Genomic DNA, 20,893 nt, shown 5'->3' with positions numbered 1-20,893 from the left:
CACCATAATAATTTGCACAGCCATCAGGAATGAAGACAAACTGAATGAGAAATAAGCTTAAAAAATGCTAAGAGGCATGAAAGAGATAGTGGTTTATAAAGCATAAGAGAACTATACAAAAGCTATTTCAAAATGACTCACATAAATGAAGAAAGAATTAAATAAATGTGCATGATTATTAACTTTGTTCATGATTAGCTCCAAGAATCATGGTTAAAATGACTATATTTTCTAAGTTAATTTAGATTTAACGCACTATCAACAAAATGACCAATCTTATAGAATCATATCATCATAACCAATTTCATATGGAAAAGCAGATTGGCAAGAATATCAAGAAGCACCTGAAAAAGAAAAGCAGAAGGAGGGCACTTGCCCAACATAATTTCAGAAAATTCCATGTAAGGCATCATTATAAAAATTGCCTGATTCTAGAAGAGTAGAAAAAGAGACCAATAGAATGAAGCAGAGAACCCAAAAATACAAGTCAATGTGTATGAGGTTAGTGCTTGATAAAACCAGAGGAGAAAAATTTCAGGAAAGGAACCACTATTCAAGAAAAAAGAGCTGACAAAATTGAATAGCTACAAAGAGGAAAATGGGTTTTGAAAGCTAACTTACATTATGCACCACAATAAATTCTTACTGGATCAAAGATCTAAGTATTTAAAGACTAGAAGAAAAAGGGACAATAAATGTGCCTCAACTTTAAAGATCAATGTCATTTTCACAGAACAAATGGAAGAAACTGCAGCATGGTTCTGATTACACAAAAATACAAGAATTTTGCAAAACAAAGCTATATTTTGTAAAATTAAAAGAAAACAGATTGGGAAAAATATTTGCAAAGAACACAACAGATATAAATGAAAAAGAACTGTTCTACAAATGTAAGATACACAAATCCCCAATGACGCATTCATCAAAGAAGATGAACAGATGAATTTCAAAGAAAGAAATACAAATTTTGTGAAAAGATGCTCAAACCCTCTAATAGAAATGCAACTAAATACAACCTCAGAACATTACCTTACACCCACCAAAGAGGGAAAAACAGCCACAAACTGATGAAATTCAATGTCAGAATGTTTGCAGGGAGAAAGACCCACTGTTTGAATGACATATCACAAAATTAATATTTTTCTGAACTCAGGCATTCTATTGCTAAAACTTTATCCTAAAAATATCATTAAAAAAGCAAAAAAAAAACCTTATCTTTACAAAAATATCATGTATTATTCATTTTTAATCTTATTTTTATTGATGCCTGCTGTTTAATATAACTTTCTTTTCCAAATATACTATCCTCTCTGCCCCCTGCAAGTCATTCATCATAAAAAAGATTTTAAAAGAAAAACAAACAAAAAGTTCAATAACCCCAGCCAATACAATGACCCTGTTGGAAACTATGGCACATTCCATATCCATATCCCACCCCCTTCCCTGCCCACTCCCATAGAGGGAAGGAGATTCTCCTTCATTCACAATAAGAAAAAACTGGAAATCATTTATGTGTCCCACACCAGGGGATGGGTGGGTACAGGATAGTAAGTTAAAACAATAGAATATTATGGTACTATAAAAACAATCAAAAGAACTTATCTGTACAACAATAAAGAACCTATCTGTAGACAAATATTCATATCAGCTCTTTTTGTGGTGGCTAAAAATTGGAAATCGAGGGAATTCCCATCAATTGGGGAATGGCTGAACAAGTTGTGGTATATGAATGTAATGGAATTCTATTGTACAGTAAGAAACAATGAGCAGGATCATTCCAGAAAAACCTGGAAAGAATTACATGACCTGATAGAAAGCGAAGTGAGCAGAGCCAGGAGAACATCACACACAGTAACACTGTACAATGACGAACTGTGAATGACTTAGCTATTCTCAGCAATACTATGATCTAAGATAATCTTGGACTCATGATGAAAAATGCTATCTGCCTCCAGAGAAAGAACTGATGTGTCTGAAAACAGACTGAAGCATACTATTTTTAACTTTCTTTTTTTCTTCTTCAAATTTTCTTGCATAAAATGACTAATATGGAGATGACTTACAGGACTGAACATGTTTAACCTATATCAAACTGCTTACCATCTCAGGGAGAGGGGAGGGGAGAGAGGGAATTTAGAACTCAAAACTTAAAAAAAAAAAAAGTAAAATGTGTTTTTACGTGTAATTGGGGGAAAATAAATTTAAGAAAAAATGTTTTAAATATTTTAGACAATAAAAAAAGAAAAAAGAAAAGAAAGGAGTCACACTGGCAGAAGGGCAGGAAAGATCAACAGAAAACAAGTTGTAAAAGAGCCAGGTATGCAGTGATGTGAAACAAGATCTGTGGACCCAGCAACTCTGGGGAGAAACCCTTGGTGGAAAGGAGCTGTGGAGGAATTCTGCCAGAGGCCTAAAGCCAGCATGGATTCTGTTAATGTGCTTGGTTCTACTTTGTTAAACACCAAAAAATTAATTTAAGATTGTATTCCTTATTTCATACAGTTTTTCAAAATTAATTTGTCTTTGCAAATCACTACAAAGTTAATGATTTTTCTTTAAATTCTGCCTTTTCAAAAGATACATATAGACTCAAAATTTAAACAAAATCTTAAGATTCTGGTTTCCAACATAAAACTTGAACACTTTTAACAATGATAGTGCCATTCACTCACGGAGCTTGTGTCCGAGTAGTGTACTCCTTGAATTCACTGTCGTGTATGGTGAAGTAGGGTCTGAAATCACTGTAGTACTTGAGTGGTGAAATACAGCTGTGGACAAGAAAGAAAGACCATAAAACAAAATTCACAGTTGACTTAAGTAACTACTCAATAATTATAACGTACATCGAGACAAATGAATATATGATTTGCTTTAAATTGTTAGTTTTCAAGACATGGAGAAAAATCAAACAGAAGATACCAACCTAACAAGCGCCAATACAGTTTCTGAAGATTCTGAGGGGGATGGCGCCATGACAACAAGGGGTTCTCCTAACAACACCAGCTCCCAAAGCATCTGGCTATGCAGGAACACAGGACAGAAACACCTGAAATTAAATCAGAAAATGCTATTGTCTTCAATCCTCTGATGGACAATCACAGGCCAGGCTAATTCCTAAGGATACAAATACAAAGAATGAAACATCCCTAGCCCTAAGAAGTCGGCATTCGAACAGGACAGAAAAACCTGCCTGTGAGAACTGGAATACCGCCCCTGCTGAAGAGATACCGTAGGGAAGCCCCGCCATGGCAAGAAGTCTGATGAGGATGAGTCAGGTGGTCTTGGGCATCTGGAACTCATGTCTGTAGAGCCGCCTGCTAGTTCTGTCAATCGGGGCTGCCAGCCAATTAGCTTGGGGCTGTGCGTGTGGACGGCCCTGTTTCCTGTGGGAGAAAGCCGGGGAGCAGAGGACTCATCCTGGCACACAAGAGAGAGGGGGAGGGACGCTGCGCAGCTGGTTCTCTTTGGAACTGCTGGTTCCAGGTGGTGCTGAGTTTTCAGGTCCTTTTTTTTTTCCTTCCCCATTCCCTTTCTCATTGCCCCTAGCTTTATTAACCTCACTTGTGTTTTTAATTTGTTCCCATTAATAAACCCTGTTTTGTTTATTGAAAAGAGGCTGTTAATCTCCTTTCTTACCTCAATAATACGACGAGCCGCCCAATTAACTCTCCCCAAACTAAATTTGGCCCTTACGTGCCTAAGCACATGCACCATAGAGAACAAACAAATGCATGGGAGAGAGGGCACCAGCGGGTGGTGACGTCCCAAAGAAGATATGGGCAGTGAACTGGGTCTTGAAGGTAAAGAGGGATCATATGACACAGAGGTTTGGTTAAGGAGGGAGTGTGTGCTAGCAATGGCAGGACAGCCCCTACAAAGCACAGAGATGGTCTGAGTCACACGTGTGAAGAACAGAGAGCGGGCAAGTTCAAAGGGGGTCAGAGAATACAAGATGGGGAATAATGTCCACAAAGTTAGGACAGCAGGTTGGAAGGGCCTTCAAAGTGAACCATCAGCATTTACATTCGATGCTCCAGAGAGTTTACAGAGAATGGAATGGAGGAATACCGTCCAATTTCTGCTTAAGGAAGATAATTTGGGCTGGCATGGGGGTGACAGCAGAATGGGAAGAGACTTGAAGCAGAGAGTTTGTTGTTATGCTCGATCCCAAAACGACATGAGGGCCTGAATTAAAGAAATAGCTACGTGCACTGAGAGAAGAGGCTATGAGGAGAGAGATGTTACAAAGACAGAAAGTGCAAGGGTGTAAGGAGTCCACTAGGCCACCAAAGGCATAGATCTGAGAGCCTGGAAGAATGAGGCAGGAATGAGAGAAGGCAAGAAGCGGCTGGGGGAGGGCAGTGGGAGAGATGATGAGGTTTCCTCGGCACATGCAAGTCGAAGACATCCTTGGGACATCCAGCAGGGAATGTATGGGCAGCTGGTGACATGGGACTCGAGTTTCTGTGATGATTAAAATCTAATGTATGTGTCCTTACCTGCCCCCTCCCCCAGGGTTGGGGGGGGAATAGTTAGGATTTAATTATAAATTCAGGAGCTTCAGCAAGAAGTTAGTATAGATAGAGCACATGTTTCCGAAAGAACAGAAAAAAACCCTAGCTCAGACCTATGAGAGAGAAAGAGAGAAAGAGAGCCAGCTAGCTCCTTCCCCTAGCGGCTCACGCTTCTGGAGAGAGAGAGGAGGGCCTGAGTCAGTTCAAGCGGAAGTTCCGTGTGGGACAGGAAGGGGGGGCGGTGCCCCCCCCTCCCCCAGCTCCAAGCTAATTGGCTGGTAGCATTCAAGTCCATTGATTGACACAGGCAGTCTATGAACAGAGGCAACTTCCAGGATGCCAATCTGAGCTTAGAAACCTCAGAAAGGTCACCTCATGTCTTTCTCGGCAGGGGGCAAGGGCCCCTGGTTCTCACATTTCTTTGCAACCAACATGAAGCTTTTTGCTGTTCTCATTTTGGGAAGAAAGGGTTAATTATATTCTAGAAAGAAGTTAGGAAAATTCACCGAGATGATGCAAAAACACAAATCTGTGACTAACATTACCTAGGACAGAAGGACCATCAGAAAAAGACAGAATGTAGATATCAGACACACATTTACCAACAAGACATAGCATACCAATGATCTTTTTTGATGTAGAGAAAAATTTCCATCATTAGTGTGGATTTTACTTTCCCCCTCTTATGTCAGAATGTTATCTCTCTATATTATGGATTAAATAAATGGATTAAAATATGGATTAAATAAATACTATTTTAAAAAAATTTTTAAATAAATAGATAGGGGCGGCTAGGTGGCACAGTGGATAAAGCACCGGCCCTGGATTCAGGAGTACCTGAGTTCAAATACAGCCTCAGACACTTGACACTTACTAGCTGTGTGACCCTGGGCAAGTCACTTAACCCCCACTGCCCTGCAAAAATAAATAAATAAATAAATAAAATAGATATATAAATACTGTTTTTCTTTCTTTGGTCTGAACCTGTGATTTCCTGTTCCTGATATGCAAAGGAGCTTAGATTTACCTCCAACAGATTACATCACCTGCTGCTGATGGTCACACAACTGTTTTGTGCCAAAGTCAGGATTTGAATCTGTTCTTCCTGATTCCCAAACGTGGCCCTCTACCCCAGACGCACACCATGATAAACAGTAAAGGAATATAAACTAGAGGCTTCATTATCCTATACAGCAGATCTCATCTTTCATTACTACTTCCCAAATTCAGCACAGCAATTAAATCCATATATTTACTAGTTGTTTCCTATGCCTGTAATTCACTTACATCTCAGAGAAGCACAAGCTTCCTTCATAGCTTGGTCCAAGGTTTGAATGCCTCTCTCATTCAGGAAATTCACGCCATCTCCCCTGCTCCACTGAGAAAATTGCTTTCTATATTGTTTGTATCTACTTCTTTGTGGTTTTAATGGGCCATCAGGTCCTGTAGGAACAGGCCTTGCATTTCTGTGTCTGCATCCCCAACAGCTGACATAATGCCCGGCATGTAAGAGGTACAGAACACCTTCTTGTGTGTGGAGCCCTGGGCTAGGCCCTGCAGGAGATAGGATGGCTAGCTAATAACACACACCCCTACCTCCACGGATCGGACGGTCCAAAACAGAGATTAAACGAACACGTAAGAACATTAGAAGTGGGGGAAAATTCGCCCAGAGAGAGCTTTACCAAGTTTGAGATAGGATGGGGGAGGGGCAAAGGAGAGGCAGACACTCAACGGGCCAAGGTGGAAGAAGAGAGCACCTGGTGACACACAGCAGGGACTCAAGGGATCACAGGGGTTGGTATTGCCAGACGACATCAACCAGAGGAAAAGCTGTCATCATTATGTCTTTCATGTGGTTGTATGTCTCAAGCAGAAACCACTAGGTGATTTTTGTTCTTAGTACAATGAAATTCAGATTTAGGAAATTAAGTTTGACCCTGAACATATGAGTCTCCTAGATTTCTTTATTAGTTAATAAAAGAACTGAATCCCTGAGCGCTCGGGCCACAGGCGGCTGCTGAGAGCCCACCACAAAAGGGAGTGCTCAGTCTGGACTACTGAGTCCCTCCTGCCTGGGACCTCCTGCTGCCCCTTTCTACAGCCGCGGTGCCTGAATGGTGTGGATACTCGTCAGGACACTGCGATCCCTGCACTATTTGGCCAAAGAATCTGGGTGACCCTCCTTCTTTCTGTAATCCCTCCTTCTCCAGCTCTACACCTTCTTTGCTGAAATATTATTTATCTGTGAATAGGAATGTGAAAGACCGCTCTTCCAGCCTCAGAAGAAAAAAGAAAACGTGCTAAGCCTTGAATGATCCAACCAATGGGGACGAGGAAGTACGGCATCATCAGAGGCCTGGAAGGTAAGGAGCAGAGAGCGGCAGGGCCTCCTGGAGAATTCCTATTCATGTGACTTCTGAAAAGTGAGCAATGCTTCTGACAGCAAGTTACAGCTCTGAAGAGGCAAGACCACAGATACTACTGCTCAAACAAGTCTTAAAACAATTCACAATTTCCACTGGACTAATGACATTCAATTTAATAGCTCCTAAGGATAAAATGCAAACTGTGGAGGTATTGTGTTCCTGAGATGAAACTGCAATCTTCAGCTTAATCTGACTTTTGTGAATTTTTAAGGGTATAAACCAAGAACACTGATGAAGTTATAAACCCAAATGTAATATTAATTTCAGCCCAAGCCAACTAAGAAAAAATGCCTAATAGTTGGTAATTTCAAGGACTTGGAAAAACCTTTAATCATTTTCCCCTTCTCTATTCTCACTGTCCCTCTCCCACCTCTATCCCCAGGGGAAAAATGGCAAACTCCCAAGTAGATAATTAATAAAATATACTGGACTAGCATTAATGAGGGAAAGACCCAGAAACTACTACAAGAAATAAGCTTTAAATTTTTACCTGAAAAGATCCACTTCATGAATAGTAGGTAAAACCATAGAGATCTGTGAATCTGTCTAAAAGAGAGAAAGGGGAAAAAAAAATCACAAAAATTTAAGATAACCAATATGCCCAGGCCTGATGAAAAGACAAATATGCTACACTGAGAGAGAAAACTATAGTTTTTAGAAAAAGGAAGAAAAAAGTAAAGAAATCTCAAGCAGTTTATCATCGATATATTCCAACAATATACACATTGTGTAAATTAACACAAGTCTCTGCTTTTTCAAAATGATCAACTGAGAACATGTGTAAACATTTCGTGACCCTCAGCACACTAAAGGATTGTTATTATTATTTTTCCCAACAAATCAGTAGGGATCCACCCACAGGCCTCACCCTTCCTTTGCAAGGTCTACCTGCTGGGTTGACTGGGCTATCTGCGTTGTTCCAGGCTTGTCATGGCATGTCGGGATCCGCACCTCGGGAAGAAAACAGAAGGCATTAACCTTCGCTACACAATGGCTCATCTATGAATCCTGTAACTATAACAACCTGCCAGAAAAAGCATAAAAACTCCACTCAACTAAAGCTAATTTAACAGCATTGTTCGTTATGCCAAAAATGGGGGAAGCCAAGATATTCAGTTTTAAATAAAGAAGATCCTCTAAGGATATGTATTTTTAGTAATAGCATCACAATCAACTCCAACACACACAAATTAACATCTCTAATAACTGAAACTCTGAACCTGGCTGGGAAGCAAACAGAATATAAAGGGAGAAGTGACCATGAACATATTATTTAATGCTGATTAACCCAATTTTCTTCTCAATATCCACACAGCCTTACACAGTCTCTCCAAACTTGTTAATAAGCTTTGGGATAAATTGTCAGAAGAAACAAGAGAACTTTCAAGCATTCCCATCTATACCAAAGCTGTAATTTAAGTTCTTAATTCTATTCTTGACAAGTTTCACAGTGGACAGCATTACATATTCAGTGAACATTCAAAAATAAATCCGTCTGAAAAGATGCCTTTAATTACCAGGTAATTTCAAAGTCTTACTGTTATACCAACACAAATAATAGGGGTTTTTTTTATAATATACTTGTTAATAAAGAAAAGCCAGAAAATTAGGAGCATTCATACAAAAACAATTTTTTAGGAGACAAATGCTTAAATTCACTTAAGATAAAATTGAGGGGTGGCTAGGTGGCGCAGTGGATAAAGCACCGGCCCTGGATTCAGGAGTACCTGAGTTCAAATCCGGCCTCAGACACTTGACACTTACTAGCTGTGTGACCCTGGGCAAGTCACTTAACCCCCATTGCCCCTCAAAAAAAAAAAAAAAGATAAAATTGAAAGAAGTCAGCAAAATCCTTAACAAACAACATGCTAAGTAAGAACAGCAGAAAGAAGACAAAACTATGCCTATTTATTGATGACATAATGGCTTACATAGAAAATCTTAGGGAATAAGCAAAGAAATTAACTGAGACAATAGCAATATAAATACACAAAAAGCAGTAGCTCTGTAGCAATAATAAAATGCAGAAGGGCAATAACTGATAAGTAAGGCCCAACCCTAGGTTCAAAATTTATAAAATATCTGAGAATCAATGTACCAAAGTATATTCAATAACTGTTTCAATACACTTTCAAAACAGTTTTTAAAAAAACAAATTTAAATAACTAGAGAGATATTCCATGCTCATGGATGGGCAGTAGCAAGCAGCAGGCTAAATTGAATGTATGCACTTTTCTTTTTTTTTTTTTTTAGTGAGGTAATTGGGGTTAAGTGACTTGCCCAGGGTCACACAGCTAGTAAGTGTTAAGTGTCTGAGGCTGGATTTGAACTCAGGTACTCCTAACTCCAGGGCTGGTGCTCTATCCACTACGCCACCTAGCTGCCCCAGGCTAAAATGACTAACCTACCAAAGTCAATTTACAGACTTGGTACTATGTCCATCAAATTATGAAAGGGATACTTTGCAGACTCAGACAAAATTCATTTGAAGAAACACAAGCTCCAGGAAAGTGAAAGAAATAATGAAAAAGGATAGTAACAAAAAGGGAATTGCATTTCCAGATGTCAAACTATACTATAAACTTATAATTTTCAAAACCTTTTAATACTGGTTTGAAAATAGAAAAACAGGGGCAGCTAGGTGGCGCAGTGGATAGAGCACCGGCCCTGAAGTCAGGAGGACCTGAGTTCAAATCCAGCCTCAGACACTTAACACTTACTAGCTGTGTGACCCTGGGCAAGTCACTTAACCCCAAATGCCTCACCAAAAAAAAAAAAAGAAAAGAAAAGAAAATAGAAAAGCAGATCAACAGAATAGACTAACATAGAAGAATGAGAAATAACTGAACTCAACTAGTATTTGGTAAAATACAAAACCCAAATTACTTAGGAAAGAATTTATTGGGGCAGCTAGGTAGCACAGTGGATAGAGTACCGGCCCTGGAGTCAGAAGGAGCTGGGTTCAAATCTGGCCTCAGATACTTAACACTTACTAGCTGTGTGACTCTAGGCAAGTCACTTAACCCCAATTGCCTCACCAAAAAAAGAAAAAAAAAAGAAAAAGAATTTATTTAACAAGAATATCTGGGGAAATGGAAAGCAATATGACAGAGATGTAGTTTAGCCCAAGATATTAAACTAAAAAACATAATAAAGTCAAAAAGATTACATAACCTGAATATTAAATACAATTAAAAATTAGAAAAGAAGCAGATCATCTGCCTTTCAGAGCTACTGTTAGGGAGTGAATTCTTAACTAAACCAGGAAGAAAGGGAAACAAAAGATTAAAAAAAATTTCAATTACATGAAATTGAAAAGATTTTGCATGAAAAAAATTAATGCAACGCTAAAAAGGGAAGCTGTTAAGTAGGGGGGGACACTTTCTATCAAATATCCCTTTTAAGGTTCTGCTATCTAAGATACACAATTAGTAGTACTATATAGGATCAAAACATTTCTGAATCATTAATTTGATACAATTTGATGCAAATGAAAATAATCCTGAAGTTTCACTTTACACCCAACAAATTAGTAGAGATGACAAAATATGGCAATGGTCAAAGCTGGAGGAACTACAGAAGGCCAGGAATGCTAACTCACACCATTGCTAGAGACATCCACTGGTAAATCCCTACCAGAAAGCACTTGGGAAAAGGGACCAAAAAGTTCTCGCCCTCCAACCCTGAGATTCCACATTCCACATAAAATCCACATGTTCATTTTCTCTAACATCCAGGCTAAAAAGAAATAAATAAAGAACAAATTACCTTTATAACCACCCCCATAATGGGCAAGTGTAACATTTTCCCTGGTACTGGAGCAGGCCAACGATCAACATCATTACAAGCTAAAGAACAGAATGAAATATCTCATTTGAATAAGTGTTACCATTAAAACATTTTTAAATACATACTTTACAAATGAAATTCGAACCGAACAACTCCAATACTAGCATACTTCAGTTCTTCAGGACATTTAATTTACTCCATACTACAGATGAATGACAAATACCTAGGGACAGTACGTGGCAGAGTGGATGGAGTCTAGAAGACCTGAGTTTGAATCCTGCCTTGAATACTTACTAACTAGATGACCCTAGGCAAGTCCCTTCACTCTCTTACCCTCAGTTTCCTCATCTGTAAAACTGGGATAAAAAGAACACTTTACACAACCCAAATGAGATAACCCTATATAAGTGCTAATTACTAGTATTTACTGATGTTCATTATTATCATTACTGTACAAGATAAAGATATAAACAAAGGAAAAATGGGAGGGAAGGAAAACTAGAATGTGACCCTTCTGATTCACATACATGGTTTACTCCCTTGGCAAGGAAACACGTCCCCAAATTTTTAGAAAGCAGTGAACAGGGCGACTAGGTGGCGCAGTGGATAGAGCACTGGCCCTGGAGTCAGGAGGACCTGAGTTCAAATCTGGCCTCAGACACTAAACACTTACTAGCTGTGTGACCCTGGGCAAGTCACTTAACTCCAACTGCCTCACCAAAAACAAAAAAAAAGAAAAGAAAGCAGTGAACAATGAATGATAAGTGAGTTCTGCCTTTGAATTTTCTTATGGAGCCAACCGAAACAAAGCTGGTGGTGTCCCATGCAAAATATCATCACAAGGTCAGCCACAATAGTGGTGAGAAGACATCAGGGGAGTAGTTAATTAATTCCACAGGAACAAAGATATAAACAGAAGGCGATCCTACAATTTTATGCCAGAACTGATTGGTCAGGCATTCAGTATATACTGAAAAACTACTATGGCTTGGGCAACCGTAGGAGAGCAACGTCTGGTGCGGGGAGGGTGGCTGTTAAATCTGTCAACAATTCACTATTTGGATTGTCTTAATAAAACAGTTCCATGCGTTTCACTCTAAACTGGTCACATGGTCTCATGCTTCAAAGCACTGAGAAAGTCACTAGAAGAACCTGAATTCTCCCTTCTCTCCTTTAATTCCCAGCTCTTAAAATCTTCACTGACTGACTTTCCTTTTTCATTAAACTTTACAGTTAGATGTCGTTTAGTCACATCATCGACATGAGGTTTTACTCACCTGCCTCCAAATAAGGTTCACTCTTCTCAAAATACTCAGGTGCTATTTGTTTAAGCACCGTGTGAAAAAAATGTGTGTATGGCAGCTTGCTGATCAAAACCAAGGACTGGAAAAGAAAGAACACCATGTCAGAAAAAACTAAACAATCTCCTCTGAGTTTAACTTTGCGGTTCATTTCCTCTGCTCATAGCTGCTGGAAAGCCTTACTGTTGAATGCACGCAGATTCTGACCTGAAAAGAGCCATTTGTAGGTCACTGTTAAATGGAAATAAAACAAACACGATCACAAAAGGCCAAAAAGTTCCTCCTGGTCTTACCATAGGCTGACTGCTTAATTAGAAGCAAAAATCTGTGAAGCAGTTAAGGAAATGAGAGATGCACCAGCGACATCCAGCTCCTACCCACATGTGCAAGGGAGCATGGGGATTCTCTGAAGGAGCTCAAAGAGCAAACAACCACTCACAACACAGCTGCCAGTGGCAAAGACTTTAGGCTGTAACCATGTAGCTGGAGCAGCAAGATGAGCCCTGACATCTTTAATTTGGACACGGCTGGGGTCGAAAAGAGTTTTCTTGGAAACTGCCTTCCTATTTGGCACCTACCTCCAGCTCCGAGATGGACTGGCAGCAGGACCTGGGCAACCTGGACAGGTGGAAGCTCTACAGGCACAGAAACTATTCTCCATCCCCTGCTGGCGAGGTTTTAACAGCACATCCACTTTCATTGGGGTTTGTTTTTAAAAGAAACCCCCAGGGGCAGCTAGGTAGTGCAGTGGATAAAGCATTGGCTCTGGAGTCAGGAGGACCTGAATTAAAAAAATCTGGCCTCAGACACTTAACACTTACTAGCTGTGTTACCCTGAGCAAGTCACTTAACCCCAATTGCCTCACCAAAAAAAAAAAAAGGAACCCACCACCCCCACCCCATTAACCATAGTTTCAGAGTGGTAAACAAGCATGTTCAGATGAGAAGCAGCAGCACAGGTAATGAACACTATGCTGTCCTGGGTTCAAGCCCTGCCTTAGCCCATCCTAGCTGCGTGGTCATCTCTCCTGTCCCGGGGAATAAGATTCTACACTGCTGAGGAGGAGGCCAACATGCACTGGAGGAGGGACTGTCCTCATCTAGGAGTTCTCTATACAAGGGACACCTTATCTACTGATATGCTTTCTACCCAAGGGAAAGAGGCCCCTTAAAGGCGAGGGCCATTCTCCTCTTTTTCCTCTGTCCCCTTTGTACAAGGGATGTGCTAGTACCCATCCCTTGGGAGGTACTTAATAAATCTCTGACCAATACCATTAGTGTAAACACTGGAAAAGCTGGGTGGCACAATGAATAAGGCACCAGACTCAGAAAGCCCTGAGTTCAAATACAGCCTTGGCCCCTCACTGGCTGTGTGACCTTGGGCAAGTGACAAACTTCCTAAGCCTCCATTTCCTTATCTATAAAACATGCTGCACAACCTCAGCACGCTCCATTCCTGTGAACTATCATTATGTTATTAACCACAGAGAGGAAACCATATCTCACTAACTGAAACCTAAAACTCCACAGCTATCTCCACTTTAAATACATGTGTGTGACACGTGTGTTTGCACGAGCCACAGAAGGCAGCTCTTCCTCACTAAGCAGTGACCCTTGTTTCTCCGCTGAAATGCAGTTTAAAATGACAGGAGATTTGCTAGTGCTAAAGATGCTCAAAAGAAGGAGGGGGCAAAAACGTTCTAAGCAACACTTCTTCTACAAGAAGCTTCTGGATGGGGCAGCTAGGTGGCGCAGTGGAGTCAGGAGGACCTGAGTTCAAAACTGCCTCGGACACTTGACACTTACTGTGTGACCCTGGGCAAATCACTTTAACCCTCATTGCCCCCCACCCTAAAAAGAAGGTGGCTCTGGGTGATGCCTATGAGAGAGCCAACTGTCCTGAAGACATAGAAGGCTGGCTATGCCTGCATTAACAAAGCTGCTTACACTTTATGTTCACACTCCTTTTTCAGATAACACAGTCAGGTTGGCTTAACGCATTTGAAAAGTATGTGTATGGGGGGCAGCTAGGTGGCACAGTGGATAGAGCACTGGCCCTGGATTCAGGAGGACCTGAGTTCAAAGCCAGCCTCAGACACTTAACACTTAACTAACTAGCTGTGTGACCCTGGGCAAGTCACTTAACCCCAATTGCCTCACCAAAAAAAAAAAAGTATGTGTATGGACCCATATATGCATGAATGTTTAGAGCAACACATTTTGTTCAAACAAACAACTGGAAACCAAGAAGGGGGGCATGGATTAGGGGATGAGGGCACAGACTGGCACAGCCAAGGGAGGGACTCTTCACCTTAAGTGACAAAAGAGCCCAGTTCAGAGAAACCTGGAAAGACTTGTAAGAACTGATACACAGAGAAGTGAGTAAAAGCAGGAGCACAAGATGCCCGGGGACCATAATCACATAATGGAGAACGATTCCAAAAGACTTCAAAACGGATCAATGTGGTGACCGGCCACAACTCCCAAAGACCCTCAAAGCAAAAGGGAGGCACACAATGAGCCCTGGCCAATGTGCTGATTGGGTCCATGGGGCTTGTGACAAGGGAAGGAAGAGTTGGTAGATCATAACAGCAATGTAAAACTGAATAAGAAAAGCAAGAAAATACACATGAAACATTTTTAAATACAATGAAGAAAAGGGAATAAAGATCAGAAGGGAAAAGAGATATCCAGGACAATTTTGTTACCACCATCTTAAGTTTAACATACACTTTAAAAAAAAATGAAATAAAAGTTCATTTTCATATACAATTCTTTTCTGTATTTTGTAAACTGAAATGTTTGTGTTTAACTTCATAACAAAAAAGGAATTTTTAAAAACACAAATTACCTTCTGAAAGTAGCCTCTTTTTAGAGTTTTATCTCGTACTTGTCGGAAATACACATAACCATAAAAATACGCGGGATCTTTCTGCCAGAAAGATAAAATAAAATTGAAATCTTTATATTAGTATTTTTTTAAATCATATTTCTTTGCACACCAAAAATGAAATAGACTCAAAAAGGTCACAACTCAACCTTATATCTGAATATTAAACCATTTATACACAGGATTCTGGAATCGGTTTTACTTAATCTTACCCAGGAATAAAATAATCACGTGCTCAAAATGCTAAAAGACAACAGATGAATAAGAAAAATGAAAAAGGCCACAAGAAAACTAAAACCAATCTAGTAAAAGTTTCCCTCTCCCCACCCTAAAACATAACATGTTAGTGCAAACTTTGTGTTGCGCTGGGTGATAACCTGATTTAAAAAACATACCTCTAAAAAAAATATATATTAAAAAAAAAAACCACGCCTGCTCAGACTCTAGACAAAGGGACTATTAGCAAAGTTCGGAACAATCATATTCTAATTAACTCCTGAAATTTTCAATGAAACTTTAATATACTTCAAGAACTTGAGGGCACAGTGGATAAAGCTAAGTGGCACAGTGAATAAAGCACCGGGCCTGGATTCTGGAGGACCTGAGTTCAAATCCGACCTCAGACACTTGACACTTACTAGCTGTGTGACCCTGGGCAAGTCACTTAACCCTCACTGCCCCACCAAAAAAAAAAAAAAAAAGAAAAGAAAAAGAACTTGTGAAGGTTTCTCCAAGGTCCTGAAGAATCAGCTTCCTTCACTGTACAGTCACTCTAGACATCACTATAGCATGTAAACAGGAATATGAGCATTTCTGCCAAATACAACCAAAGTATAATAGTATAAACATACAACCGTCTTCTCTACCTCAATGACCTTTTTCTGTTATTTTTTCTAACCTTTAAATACACGGGTGAGTCTCTGTCCAGCTGATCTGGGATACAGCGCAAGGACATCCTCCGGCCAGATGACTGTCGAAACCTGAAACAAAACTGTGTATCTCCAAGACAGCCTAATAAAAACAAAAACACAAAAGGGGGAGTTGGTGACAGTTCCATCTAACATTTTACTTAAACAGAATCACAGAATTTTAGAGCTAAGAGGGGCCTGAGCTTTCTGAGGACCCCAAAGCGTTCTGTCCAAGATCACGCAGTCAACCTGCAAACGAGCTGGGACTAAAACCTCAGTTCCCTACATTACATTTCCATGCTTGTTCATTTTCGTTTGAAATGCTTATACACAATTTTTTTAATGTATATAATTCAAGAGGAGAACAAGCAGCAAACCAATTGCTCTCTTTACTCTAACTTATTTTCAACAGTTAAAGTTTAACTGAAGCTCACTTGATTTCACAAAACACTCTCCAATTTAAAAATCAATTTATCAAAAGTCCAGACCCAAACAAAGTTTAGCCAGAGGCATTAATAATATTTTTAAAACAACAAATTCTTACCACATCTTTTGAAGGAGCTACAAAGTGATTCCTAAGGGCTCTCAGCTAGATGAGCATGAGGACTGTCAAAGTTCTGGCTACCTGGGCAATAGCTGAAAACAAAGGGGTTTCCATGAGGGCTACAAAAATAGCCCACAGTGTCGAGGTAATATGATTGACACTGAGGCTGCCCACACAGCCCTCTGTGATGGACCCGGAACCCCAACTTCTTCTACCCTTTCTCCTTCAGTGAGCCAGACTTCTGGAGCAGCCCTGTACAAGGGGCTGGCATGAGAGCAGAGGAACAAGGCCCAGAGCCTCCCTCCTAGGAGAGTAGAACAGGGTTTAGGGGATGACTGGGGGCCCAGCTCACTCTCCAACAAAGGCCTGAAAATAACCAATAATGGAATCCCAGTCTTAAAAACTCATAATCCTTCTACCTTTCCTATTACTGTTCGCACAAAGATATTACTTCATAATTGCTGTATTTCCATTGGCAACAAAGACCTTTTCAGGACCTCAGGAATCATAAATTAAGAGTGGGCAGGGTCTCAAGAGGTCAATCCAGTCCCATACCCTCCTTTTAGGAACAGTAAATACCCAAAGTGAAGTGACTCACTTTCTAAGGTCCCAGGGATAATATGGGGCATTGTGTGGCTGGTGCCACCAATGTGGCTGGTGCTCAGAGAGCCACCCCAGAGAGAACAAGCAGAGCCCAAGACAGAATCCTGCCTCTGACCCAAGCTGGCTGGATGCCCCAAGGCAAGTCCCTTGAGTTCTTGGTGCACTGGGCAATGTTCCAAGGCTTAAGTTGCATAGAAGGTGCCAACCAGTATGGGTAACAAGAGTGTCCTCATCTGTAAGTTCCCTACACCAAAAATATCACAAGTATAGACCTTACTCTATTCAGAGGCTACAAAATACAAAGAATTAAAGCAGTCCAATTGGAAACATGTTGTTATACAATAAGTGTTATAACTAAATGTGATTACACAGAATTTCAGCTCTCAGTTATGTTTTTTTCTAACTCTTCTATTAATAGCAAAGAGCATTAGATTTCTACAGTTATAGCTAAGAAAATGCTCATCTAGCATATCTGCATGTACAAAGCAGTATGTGTGGATGCACCAGGAGCTGCTTTACTTTTGCTTTGTTTTATTTTAATTTAGTATTTTATTTTTCCCCAATGACATGTAAAAACAATTTTTAACATTCGTTTTTAAAACTCTTGAGTTCCAAATTCTCTCCCTTCCTGTCCCCCCACACACACACTGAGAATGCAAGCAATCCAATATGGGTTATACATGTATAGTCATGCAAAACATATTTCCATATTAAGCATGTCATAAAATAAAACATAGACCAAAAAACAAACAAAAACCTCAAGAAAAATAAAGAAAGTTTTAAAAAAAAGAATTATGCTTCAATCTGTATTTAGACACTATCAGTTCTTTCTCTGGAGATGGATAGCATTTTTCATCATTAGTCCTTCAGAGTTGTCTTGGATCATTGCATTGCTAAGAATAGCTAAGTCATTCACAGCTGATCATCTTACAATACTGCTGTTATTTTGTACACAGTCCATTTCATTTTGCATCAGCTCATATAAGTCTTTCCAGGTTTTTGAGAGCATCCTGCTCATCATTTCTTACAGCACAATAGTGTTCCATCATAATCTCATCCCACAATTTATTCAACCATTCCCCAATTGATGGGCATCTCCTCAATTTCGAATTCTCTGCACCAGAAAAGGGCTGCCATAAGTATTTTTGTACATATAGGTCCTTTTCCTTTTTGTTTTTTATCTCTTTTTGAATGCAAACCTAGTAATGGTATTGCTAGGTCAAACAACATGAATGGTTTTATAGCCCTTTGGGCATAGTTCCAAATTGCTTTACAGAATGGATGAATCAGTTTACAACTCCACCAACAGTACACTAATATCTCATTTTCTCCACATCCCTTCCTATATTTGTCATTTACCTCTTTTGTCCTATTAGCCAATCTAATAGGTGTGAAATAGAACCTCAAAATTGTTGTAATTTACATCTCTGCAATCAATAGTGAATTAGAGCATTTTTATCATATGGCTACAGTTAGCTTTGATTACTTCCTTTGAAAACTGTTCATATTTTTTTGGTCATTTATCAATTGGGAAATGATTTGTATTCAGAGAAACTTGCTTCAAAATTGTTTTTTCACAGCTACTATTGCCAACTATATTTCCCTCCATCCTCACCATCCCTTTGTTCTAGTCTCTCTCTCCTTTCACCCTGTCCTTCCTAAAAAGTGTTTTACTTCTGATTACCCCCTCCCTCAATCTGCCCTCCCTTCCATCATCCCCCCTTCTCTTATCCCCTTCTACTCCTTTCTTCCAAGGTAAGATAGATTTCTATACCCAGTTGAGTGTGTATGTTATTCCCTCTTTGAGCCAATTCTGATGAGTAAGGTTCAATCCTTCCCCCTCCCTCCCCTCCTCCATTTCTCCCTCCCTGTAAAAGCTTTTTTCCCTCTCTTATGTGAGATAATTTGCCCCGTTTCTATCTCTCCCTTTCTCTTTCTCCCAGTACATTCCTCTCACATACCCCTTAATTTTTTTATATCATCGCTTCATAGTCAACTCACCTCTTCCCTCTGTCTATACATGGACAACTTCCAATTGTTCTAATAATGAGAACATTCTTATGAGTTACAAGTATTAATCTTCCCATACAGGAATGTAAACAGTTTAATCTTATTAAATCCCTTATGATTTCCTTTTCCTGTTTATCTTTTTATGCTTCTCTTGAGTCTTGCACTTGAAAGTCAAATTTTCTATTCAGCTCTGGTATTTTTATCAAGAATGTTTGAAAGTCCTCTTTCATTGAATACCTATTTTCCCCTGAAGGATTATACTCAGTTTTGCTGAGTAAGTGATTCTTGATTGTAATCCCAGTTCCTTTGCCCTTCAGAATATCATATTCCAAGCCCTCTGATCCTTTAATATAGAAGCTGCTAGATCTTGTGTTATCCTGACTGTGGCTCCACAGTACTTGAATTGTTTCTTTCTGGCTGCTTGAAATATTTTCTCCTTGACTTGGGAGCTCTAGAATTTGGCTATAGTATTTCTGGGATCTCTTTCAGGAAGTGATTGATGGATTCTTTCCATTTCTATATCAGGACAGTTTTCCTTGATAATTTCTTGAAAGATGATGTCTAGGCTCTTTTTTAAATTATGGCTTTCAGGTAGTTTAATAATTTGTAGATTATCTCTCCTGGCTCTATTTTCCAGTCAGTTGTTTTTCCAATGAAATATTTCACATTTTCTTTTCTTTTTTTCCCCTTTTTTTGGCTTTGTTTTACTGTTTCTTGATTTCTCATAAAATCATTAGCTTCCATTTGTTTAATTCTAATTTTTAAGGAATTTTTTTTTTCAGTGAGCTTTTGTACTTCCTTTTCCATTTGGCCAATTCTACTTTTTAAGGAATTTTTTTCTTCAGTCAATTTTTGTGTCTCCTGTACCAAGTTGTTGACCCTTTTTCCTTTATTTTTCTAGCATCACTTTCATTTCTCTTCTCAATTTTCCCCCTACTTTTCTAATTGATTTTCAAAATCCTTTTTGAGCTCTTCCATGGCCTGAGACTAATTCATATTTTTCTTGGAGGCTTTGGATGTAGGGGCTTTAATTTTGCTGTCTTTTTCTCAAGGTGTGCTTTGATCTTCCTTGTCACCATAGTAACTTTCTATGGTCAGAATTTTTTTTCTGTTGTTTTCTCATTTTCCCAGATCATTTTTTGACTTAACTCTGTAGGGTTCTGCTTCTAGAATGGAAGGTGCACTGTCCTAAGCTTCTGGAGTTTTGTGCAGCTGTTTTCAGAGATACTTCTAGGGACCTGTAAGTTTCCAGTTCTTCCAAGGTGTGTTTACTACTCTCCTGGCCTGTGCTCTGGTTTGTGAGAGCCCATAAGCACTTATTTCTACCCTAGAACTGTAAGGAGGGTCCCTGCTCCACTGTAGCCACAATCTCTGATGTGCTAGTGCTCCTCCTCACTCTGGGAGTCCCTCCAGGACTGCAACCTGGAACCAAGTATAGGCAAAGCAACAAGGTCCTGCCTTAGTGCCAGCAAAGGAACCCCTGTAATCTCCTTCTGATCAGCTGTTCAAGGCCCTTGCCATCTGTAGGTTGAGAGTTCCAGAAGTAGTCACTGATGCTGCTGATTCAGTGGCTCCCAAGGTCTTCTCCTGGATTTCTGGGGCCTGGTCTGCACTGGCACAGCCTGTAATGGACTGTGCTCCACTTTCACCCAGATACGAGAGACCTTTCCTGACAACCTTCTAAATTGTCTTTGGCTGGGAAATTATTTCACCCTGTCTTTTTGTGGGTTCTACTGCTCCAGGAATTGTCTTATGGCAGAATTTAAAGGGATTTGGAGGGATTTGTGGAAGAGCTCAAATGGGTAGCTGTCTTTCCTTCATCATCTTGGCTACCTCCTTTTTGGTTTGGGGTTTTTTTTAATGTTATTCAAATATCTGGCTAAACCTAAGTAAGGGGTGGTCTCT

General features: G+C 39.7%; 1 protein-coding gene across 1 annotated transcript in view; it reads right to left on the bottom strand.

The window, feature by feature from the left end:
• DENND6A (DENN domain containing 6A) overlaps window positions 1-20,893 on the bottom strand; it is a 71,920-nt gene that overhangs the window by 28,378 nt on the left and 22,649 nt on the right. The window contains exons 4-11 of the mRNA XM_043976755.1: window positions 15,822-15,934; window positions 14,885-14,965; window positions 12,010-12,115; window positions 10,712-10,791; window positions 7,832-7,894; window positions 7,434-7,489; window positions 2,924-3,046; window positions 2,673-2,768 (exon numbers count right to left, since the gene is read on the bottom strand). Coding sequence (XP_043832690.1) covers window positions 2,673-2,768; window positions 2,924-3,046; window positions 7,434-7,489; window positions 7,832-7,894; window positions 10,712-10,791; window positions 12,010-12,115; window positions 14,885-14,965; window positions 15,822-15,934 — 718 coding nt within the window. The remainder of the gene's footprint in view (window positions 1-2,672; window positions 2,769-2,923; window positions 3,047-7,433; window positions 7,490-7,831; window positions 7,895-10,711; window positions 10,792-12,009; window positions 12,116-14,884; window positions 14,966-15,821; window positions 15,935-20,893) is intronic.

This window comes from Dromiciops gliroides, chromosome 1 (genome assembly GCF_019393635.1).
Source record: "Dromiciops gliroides isolate mDroGli1 chromosome 1, mDroGli1.pri, whole genome shotgun sequence".
Taxonomy (NCBI): domain Eukaryota; kingdom Metazoa; phylum Chordata; class Mammalia; order Microbiotheria; family Microbiotheriidae; genus Dromiciops; species Dromiciops gliroides.
The sequence above is the reverse complement of the archived record's forward strand: the minus strand, read 5'-3'. Positions and strand labels throughout refer to the sequence as shown.